Raw genomic sequence first — 9701 nt, 5'->3', positions numbered from 1 at the left:
GCATGTATGCGCGCACAGGGAAATTAAAAAGGTAAAAACCAATAAAGGAGTGGTTGAGATGGCCAGATGGGAGAAAGTTTTGAGTGCAAGTCGTAAAAAACGAGGCGACGAGTTTGCGAATCGCGAGACGGCGAGAGAACCCCCGGAGTCGCGGGAGCAGTCCAAAGTCCAAACCCCACCTAGTGGTTGAGCGGGAGTCCTCTACTCCTCTCCAATCCCGTCGGCGGCGTGCTGCCTCCAACAACCAGTCAACCACACCGATCTTGAGGTTGAGGAGCTTCTCCTCGGCCTCGAGTTCTGGCCTCGGCGACGGCGATGGCGGCGGGGCTCGAGGCGGTGGCGGGGCGTCTCCTGGCGGCGGTGGACTGGGAGCGCGAGGCCTACCCGGCGTACGATGACTTCCTTGTGCTCCCCTTGTTCGCCCTCTTCTTCCCGACGGCACGCTTCCTCCTCGATCGCTTCGTCTTCGAGGTGCGTCACGTTTCAATCCTGGCATCCCAAAGGTTCGCGGCTGGCTTGGCTTGTTGGTGACGGAAGCACCGAGTTTTGGAAGTCCGCCTCTCTTGCTGGTTTGACCCAACCTCGGTTTGCGTCAAAATCCAGCTAATCCGATAACATGGGCTAACTGGAAAAAGGCACCTGTATTTTTTAGTGGCCTAATCATTTGCTTGCTGGGCTGACTTGGTATGCGGTTAATTAGCTTTTCCCTGGAATGATTGCGGGGAAGGTCGATCGCTTAGATTTTCTGCAAATATCTAAATCATACCATTGTTGTCTTGGAGTCTTCTTATCATGAGTACTAAGTACTGTAATTCGGTTGTTCTGAAGTCCAATATTTGCCATAGTGGCCACTGAAATATTCCCTTTAGTAAAAGAGAAGAAGAAATATATATGCCCTTTTCTGTTAAGTTAGAACTTAGAAGGTAAGGATTTTTTTTTTTGGCAAATTGGTGGTCCCTGAGTCCTTACTCACATCAATGCTAAATTGCTAATTTAGATAGTCCGCAGCTTCGAGAGGGAAGGTAATCACATCTAGTGATCACGAGAGCTTGCCAGAATGGGAGCTCTGCCCCTAATACTAATTGCTAATTTAGACAGTCTGCAGCTTTGAGATGAAAGGTAACTGAATCTGGTGTCGGCCAGAGCTCGCAGAATGGGAACTCTGCCCTGATGCTAATTGCTAATTTAGATAGTCTGAGGCTTCAAGATAAAAGGTAATCAAATCCAGCTTTGAAGAAAGATGCATGAGTGCATATTCCGAACGAAGTTGCCAGTTAATAGGTCAATAACTTGGCACTCCATGTGCCTGGAAGCGAAGTACTTGTCTTTCCGAGTGAATGGTGGCAGGATCAACTTACCCAGCATATAGTGTCGCAGCAATGCAAAATTTTGGTATTTGTATACAATGCAAAATTTGAGTGGTATATTTGGAACCAGGAAATTTTGAGTGGCATTTGGGCATATGGGCAAAATTTGGATGGTAAATATGGAATTCTCTCTATACTTTTCTGCCGAGCTATCCTCACAACTTTCTGGGATCAGGACAATTCATTGGATTGCAATAGTCTGTGTGCTTTCTTAAAATGCTGCTGGTATTACTTGATTAAATGGTCAGTATGTCAATGGAATTCATATTCTGATTGTTTTGTGTGATATAAATAGTGATTCGTTCAAGTCAGGAGGACATTGGATTGAGCATGGACACACGTATTAATTTCCTCATTTGGTGGAACTTGAAGACCTAAGACACAACAAGATATGCTTTTTTTTTATAAAGATCACATGCTGATGCTTATTTGTCTGCTGAGGTCTCTTCATTACTCAGAAAATTTAGCCAGTCATTATACTTTTGACTTACGTATCTGCAAAATGGTTGAGTGAACAGGTTGTCTAATGCCTTTCAACAACTAATTTGATGCTTCCATAGTTACATTGATTTCTCCAATTCTTATACTTCTTTTGTTTGGAATTTGTTTTTAAGCTCTAACCATGCTAAGTCTGCTGCTAACAGTGTAGTAAATGTTAATTTATTCCTTTCCTTATGTATTTGTCTCAGAGGGTTGCAAGGAAACTGATGTTTGGGAAGGGACATGAAAAGGCTGATCAAGAAGTAGATCAGACAAGAAAGAAGATGAGAAAATTCAAGGAGTCGGCTTGGAAGTGCATTTATTTCCTATCTGGAGAGCTTTTATCTTTATCAGTCACATGTAATGAGCCTTGGTTCACAAACACCAAGTATTTTTGGATTGGACCTGGAGAACATGTCTGGCCTGATCAAAAGATAAAGTAATCTGAATCTTTACACACTACTTTCTTATACAAATTTATTTCGGTCCTCACCCTGGTCTTAATCTAATGGACGTGCCCCTTTCCACAGATTGAAACTTAAGGCTGTCTATATGTATGCTGCTGGATTCTACACATATTCAATATTTGCACTTATGTTCTGGGAAACAAGGCGTGCAGATTTTGGCGTGTCAATGTCGCATCATGTTGCAACAGTTGTGCTGATAATTTTATCTTATGTATTCAGGTTTGTTTCCTATCTAGCATAGGCATTGGTGTTTCATGAATTTGCATTGTCGCACCACTAACTTTAGTTTTTCTGCTCATTTTGTTCACTTATTTATTAATCACACAGGTTTGCTAGAGTTGGTGCAATAGTATTGGCAATTCATGACGCGAGCGACGTGTTCTTAGAAATAGGGAAGATGTCCAAGTATAGCCATTGTGACTGGCTTGCTAATGTGGCATTTCTTCTTTTTGTTGTTTCGTGGGTTGTTCTCCGCCTCACATATTTTCCGTTCTGGATTCTCAGAAGTACGAGGTAAATTGTTCTCTACTGAGAAATTAAATCTCTCAGGCCCTTGCTTGCCGAGAAAAAAAATGTTGTCCCATGAAAATGCCAACATATTGAGTTCTGGTAAATTACCAGATCAAGTTTGTAATTTACATTAGATGCAAACGGACACAAGGTGTTTGAATGCTTTACATTTTTTCATCAGAAGCTACCTGACCTAACTAAAATCCTTTTGTTTCAGCTATGAAGTTTTGTTAACTCTGGATAAGAAGAAGCACAATTTTGAAGGGCCTATATATTACTATGTGTTCAATTCTCTTTTGTTTGCACTACTTGTTCTTCACATATATTGGTGGGTTCTAATATATCGGATGCTTGTGAGACAAATTAAGACAAGGAATGTTGGAGATGATGTTCGATCTGGTAAGCTCCGCCACTGCGAAGTTACACGCTCTGAATACGTGAGCATGAAAATCTGAAGATGCTTGGATTACTTTCCGTTCCGTTTGCCCATGGAGATAAAGTTCTACTTATTCCAACTGCTGCTTTGCACGAGAATAAAAATGTCTGAATTTTCTATCATTTGACACTTCTGCTTTGCATGCAGACTCTGAAGACGAAGACGGGCATGAAGATTGACTGTTGTAACATGTTGTTTGGATGTTGCCCTGATGATATAGGAGAACATCAACACCAACATGGCAACATCCCAGCTTAATCATGTAGTATTCTTTTTCCTGAATTGTGGGAATATGTGCAGATTGTTGGAGGATTGAGCCTCATGAGATATGTTTAGAGCCGAACGGTGATCTGTTCCGTGTTGGTAGCCCATTTGTGTCTTCATGTAACCTGCACTTCAAACCTACACTTTAGCTGACATGATCACAGAAGCTGTTCTTCGACCGCTCGGTCTGTAGATTTTAAAATGTGCAACGGAAGTGTTGTACTGTCAATTATGTAAAGAACTTTTTGAATCAGTCAAATGGAAATTTGGATCATACGGAGTACCGTAGTACTGTTGTGACCATTGCATGGATTTTTGTTCTAGTACTGTGAACCACCTAATTAACGCCCACTGTATGTTCGTCAGGCGTGCACTATGTGTCCATGTTTCATGTTTGAATCTGGTGTAGTCTGTAGATGGTTGTAAAATGTGTCCATGTGCACTATGCTGCGACAGGTGTTTACTGTATCATAGAGTTCAAATCTGAATTCGATCCACCGTATGATTATCAAACAATGTTGAATTGGCTGTGTCTAATAGGTATTTCAAACTAGGTTGTAGATTCGTACCATCACCACTTGAGCACTAAATTTGTTTTATTTTCTTTATTCCCGTTACCCGAGCTGTAGTCTGTAGATGAGATTTAAATTTCAACTTTTTGTGGCACGATTGGAAACATCGTATCTATGTGCTTAACTCTTTTAGATTTTGCAAAACGTGGGAGCACGGAGAGCATCTCGATCTCTCATGACATTAGCACGATGCTACGGCCATTTTACAACCATGAATTCATGGTGTTTGATTTGATGGAGGAACCGTATGCCCAAGGACAGCGGTTTGCCATCAGTATCAAACGGCAAGCGCATTTAGCTCCGGTTGGCGTTAGGTCGATCTAACTAAGTTCACGGAGGTTTGTTGGAGCAATTAAGCTACTACTCCATTTAGGCGGTTTTAAGAATTAGTTGGCGGCACTTTGTGTTGGGCTCACAGTTATTGATCCGCGACCCCTTTACGCTACCTACGTACGTTACCTGCATATGCGTGCCATGTCCTCTCTTCCCTTTATTCCGCGTCGTGTTGAAAGTTCGTCGACAAAGGGCCGATAGAGGACTACGAACGGTACGTGTACTGCCGTAGATTCCCTCGGGTTAATTCGGGAAGCGACCGGGCCTGGTCTCGTCACCGGCAGTTCGGCACGCATGCCTAGCAGGGATGCATGCAGCCCGGCATTTAGTCACGGAAATCCATGTGAGACCATGTGACGTCCACAGGCTCGGTCGAGAAAAATACTCGAGCTAGCCAAAGATTCGGCCGTGCCACGAATCCACCATAGATGGTTACTTATTTTATTTTATTTTACTTTCTATTCGCCTTTTGACGCTTCTTTCCGGGCTCTACGTGCAGCCGAAGCTTATTAGCCCAGAAATCGACGTTTACAGGATGCTCTACGAGATTCTTCCAGACATCAAGACATCGATTTGTTCAGTTGTTGCTTTCAGCCTTTCTTCCTTGTCCGGATCGATCCTGCAGCTCGCGAGGAAAGGAGCGGCCAAAACGGCAAAATCAATACTCCATCCGTCTCATATTATCTGACTTTTTATTATATGTATCTAAACGTATTTTAGTATATAGATACGTACATATTAAGATAAATTTGATTAATTTAATATGGGACAGAGGGGGTATAAGAAAAAGTTTTAACATGTCTGAAAGTTCAACAAAACTAACTCTATTTGAAAACCCTGGATTTTGCATGGACATTCGCTCAATATTTGGATACGCAGTTCTTAGCACAAAAGGGTCGATTTCAGGGTCACATACTTCTCTGTTTACCAACAAACCATTTGAGAGTGCTTCATTTCAGATCAAAGAAGAACACCAAAAGCAAAGAGGTTAGAGTGAGTTTTGAATCAAACCAATCAAACTTTCTTCCCTTTTTCAAGCTCTTCATCGTGCTTCTTAATCTTGGAGTTTAGGGAATCTACTACACGACGTGCCAGATGTGGAGACAATCAAATTGCCAGCAAAAAGTGACCTACGATGGCAGTTGGGGTGCCCTCAATATATTTCCCCGCGGTCCAGTTTTCCCCGCAGTTAAATTGCCTCCTTAAGTCGACTTTTGCTGGCAGTTTTGGGCCACTAAATGTGGGACGTTGTGTGGTGATCCTAGACGATTGGAATCACTCGAGAGCATCCAAACTTGTGGATCGATTTGCCGATGGAGTATGTGAAGGTCGGATTCCACCTCCAAAAGAAAAGTAATAGCTTTAGGGAATGAGGTCCCACACCTCGGAGGTGAGTGGCTTGGAAGAGACCCTAGCATCCCAAATTGATTTTATTGGTGTGCCACCTCACGAAAACGTAGAATTCCCCAAGGATTCGAACTCCAAGATCATCCTCATCTATGGCGCCCGATTTGGTTTACTCTTTCTATTCTATAATTATCGCAAGCTTACTTTGTGCTGTAAGCATCTCTGTGATTGTGGTAGTGTTACTCGTATAGGATTGTTCACCTAGCTAGTTGCTTTATAGAGAATCTTGTAATTTCACTTAACTTAAAAAAATGTCTAGCTTGGTTTAAAATTTGTAGGCAACCTATTCACCCCCTTTAGGTTGGCTTCTTCCTTTTAAGTGGCACGTCACGTCGTCACCAAAAACGACTATGCTAACTTCCACCCACCCCATCAGCCAACTAAAACCATTTGGCCACTCACCGACCTTGCTGAACACTCAAACCCCACCAGGCCCCAAACACTGTAGCTAGCTATAGCAGACATATCTGGACCAATTTGGGGCAATGGATCTCGTCGGCCACCGAAGGGACCCACACTTGCCTAGTTTAGATTGAGTACCAAGGTGGATATGGTCAACATGGAATCACATGCACAAACATGAAGGACATGAGAGGTCGCCTCGAGCCCCAACAACGCCACAACCGATGGGAGATCCTACACATATAAGAGATGCCCTGCCGCCTCTGATTCTGTTGGGCAACACACGGATGTGGGGGATGTGCCAGGAGAAGTATGGGGAGAGGCGTGAGTAGGGGCAAGCTCGCGATAAGCTCCATTGCTGGCAACCAGCCGGTTGTGAGGGAGGTGGAGGCTAGAGGTGGGGGGTGTTGAGTAGGGTTTTGGTCGCTCGAGTCGCTCCCTAGCTAGCGAGAGGGATGTGGAGTGATATGCAACCCTCTAGGGTTCTATTGTCGGTTTATCCATATTGGTTGTCGTTTATTAGTTTCTATAAAAGACACTAGTTTTGGATCTTCATTCATGAAGGAATTTCACAAAAAAAAATTAGAAATTTTTAATGCTACTATTTTAGAAAAGCCACAACTAAAATTTAGAACAAATCACACAACTTTTTCGATAAATGGAGCTTTTATTAAACTTAAAAGTCGCATCAAGAAAATACATCAAACAAATTTGGACCCGGCCTCTGCATAACAAGATGCTCACAAGCCAGCAAAACCAAACAACGAGAAAAGTAAAGTCTTAATACAACCAACAAATCACACAACTCTTAACAAAAGTGCAAAAAGTATTTTTGAAAGGTCCAGCAACTGCTGGCTTTCCATATATTAGCAGGTAGAGAGATTTACAAGAACTGCACTAGGCAGAAAAGAGAAAAAAGAGGAAAAAGAAAAGAAGAAAGGAGGGCTGGAAAATAAGAAAATCAAGGGGGCTCCCACAGAAGCTTTCTAAGAGCTTTCGCTCCAGCAAATGCCCACGCTTGGGTTTCGTCTTTGATGAAGCAGGAGAGCTGTCCGACTGGAAGAGCCTTGTCTTGGAAAATCCGGGAGTTACGCTCACGCCAAACGGAGTGACAAACTAGAATGAATTGGAAGCTGATTCCCTTCCTGTGCTCGGGGGGACAGACCTCCAAAAGGTGCTCGCGGAAGGAAATGATGGAGGCCGCCTCGCGGATGGCCACGGCAATGCTGCCGCAGTTGTTCCAGAGGGCCACGGAGCACTAGAGCTGGCTGAAGAAGGGGCACTCGACGAAGAGATGCAGGGAGGTCTCGAGGTTGCGACGGCATAAGGGACAGAAGTAGCAATTGGGTCATCCCAAACGTGCCAGACGGCCTGCGGCATAGGAGAGGACAGCCGGCCTAAGAAGTGCAGCATGTAAGCGTTGATCCATTTTACCCGCAGGCCGGCAAGCCATGCCCGGGCACGAAAAGTGCAAAAAGTAGGCGTAGCTTTACAGTGGTTCCTTGGAACACTAGGAGACTAGGAGATTGTGTCGATCATGCATGCAATGCTTGGTGTGTGGGCTGTGAAAGAGGACTTCCGTATAGCAGAATATTTGTATAAATAATTAAAAGATGCTTGAGTTACAAAGAAGAACAAAGCATATCGTTCTGCCTAATTAAATGCTGTACTTTAAAATTGATGAAAACAGCATCCGTCCTCAATCTTCGTCATCGATTCCTACCAGTTCTTTTCTCTCTTCGTGACGGGCTTGCATTTAATTTAGTAATTTTAGCTCGGATTTGTACTTAGTTTGATTCCTCTGGATATGGAGTTTGTGGAGTTCCGTAACAGAGACAATATATACCAGGCTTCCAGCTAGCAAGAGAACTGTTTAGCCGCCTCATGCATAAATAATAAGCAGGACCGCGGACGAGAGCGCGCTGAGATCGACCTCGAGCATGCATGGCCAAGTTGACAAGGAGCGTGATGTCGCGCTAGAGCTCAGCTCTCGCTCGAGCTTTTGCTCGCGAAAAGCTCGGTAACACAAAAATTGGTGTTCACGCACATGACATGCATAAAAGTAGAGCAAGCTCGACTATCTGGACTTAGATGATCTAGTCTCGAGCTGATCGGCCCTGATGACAAAGTGACGGTGTGTTATATGGAAAAATTAATCTTCACTATAGATTTAGTTCGGGAAGGCTAGCTGGAATAGACTAGGGAATTCAACTCGATAGAATTGTGATGATATACATGGAAATACATGCATATCCAAAGAAGCTTTGCATGTCAAGCTGCTCGATAGTCTGGCAAGCTAGAGAGGAGAGCTAAAAACGCTCGATCGAGCTCGAGCTTTCACAGCAAAAAATATAAAAGGACTGCAAATGTTAATCAAAATCAAACAGTATATACTGCCACTGTATGGAAGGGAAACACGTCATACGTACATTCATCATCGAACCCTTGGGTGACAACAACAAATACATCTGTGAGACATCCATCCATGCATCTAATTACCCACACACTACATGCATGCATGCGTGGAGAGATCTAGCTAGCTATCAGCTAGCTGGATCGTCCTCCCAGAGCACCAATTATTCTCCCTATAATTAAATCAACACAACATAGTACCGTATATAACAACATGCATGATGGCAGAAGATTAACAAGAAGAATGAAGCTTCGGTGGCCTGGATCTGTATCGATCGTCATATATAGCTAGCTAGCTAGGCGGAGACCTGCTGCTTCCTCTGGTGGAAGTCGTTGATGTAGTCAGCGGCCTTGCGGTCGACGTCGCGCTCGCCGACCCACCAGCCGTAGTCCTCGTCGCTGGACCGCACCTTGCTCCCGTACCTCGCCGGCCGGTTGTACTCCCAGTCGCTCGTGTAGTCGCCGTCTTCGTCGTACCTCCTCGATGAGCTCGACCTCGACAGGAAGCTGAACATCGGGCAGAAGAAGGAGAAGGCCGACTTCCCTCCCATATGCCTAGCTAGCTAGAACTTGCAGCTTAATTAGTACCAAGAGCTAGCTAGCTTGGAACTTACTGGCCGAGAGACTAATGTGGTTACAAGGTTAAGTGGGTGTGTTGGGTGTGTACTTAGACTGAAGGAGAAGGACAGGAGAGGACACCTCAATTTATAGGGAGGGCGCCATGGGAGATGTAAGCTATAAGCGCTAGGGATATGATCGATGTACGGCGCGCGCTGCAGGGCAGGGCGCTGGTGGACGGCCGATCGAGATTCGGGCGATATGAAAGGATGCTAAAGCGGATGTGCACATATATAATGCATGTTCTAATACAGTATATCAATTGCATTGTCAGAGCAAGATGATTGATGGGCTAGAGATGAGGCGGGCGCTAGGTGCAGAGAAGAAATTAGCAAAGCGTGCGTACGTGGTCTCCGGTTCCAGGAAGAGGCCTTTGCTCTGCTTTAGGCTGTGTATAGCCTAGAGAGGAAGAACGAAGAAGGAATACATGCAT

The 9701-nt window shown here is 44.2% G+C and overlaps 2 protein-coding genes across 2 annotated transcripts; one reads left to right on the top strand and one right to left on the bottom strand.

Moving 5' to 3' along the window:
• Positions 1-115: 115 nt before the first annotated feature.
• On the top strand, positions 116-3807 carry LOC100843071 (ASC1-like protein 1). The gene is made up of 6 exons (XM_003572609.4): positions 116-471; positions 2057-2286; positions 2378-2533; positions 2642-2827; positions 3042-3223; positions 3408-3807. Exons 1-6 carry the CDS (start codon positions 316-318, stop codon positions 3437-3439), a joined length of 942 nt encoding a protein of 313 aa, XP_003572657.1. The 5' UTR covers positions 116-315; the 3' UTR covers positions 3440-3807.
• A 4835-nt stretch (positions 3808-8642) lies between these two features.
• Positions 8643-9436, bottom strand: LOC100843281. Its single transcript, XM_003575189.4, has one exon. It carries the CDS (start codon positions 9199-9201, stop codon positions 8947-8949), a length of 255 nt encoding a protein of 84 aa, XP_003575237.1. The 5' UTR covers positions 9202-9436; the 3' UTR covers positions 8643-8946.
• Between the last annotated feature and the right edge of the window lie 265 nt (positions 9437-9701).

The sequence above is a fragment of the Brachypodium distachyon genome, chromosome 3 (assembly GCF_000005505.3).
Source record: "Brachypodium distachyon strain Bd21 chromosome 3, Brachypodium_distachyon_v3.0, whole genome shotgun sequence".
NCBI lineage: Eukaryota > Viridiplantae > Streptophyta > Magnoliopsida > Poales > Poaceae > Brachypodium > Brachypodium distachyon.
The sequence above is the reverse complement of the archived record's forward strand: the minus strand, read 5'-3'. Positions and strand labels throughout refer to the sequence as shown.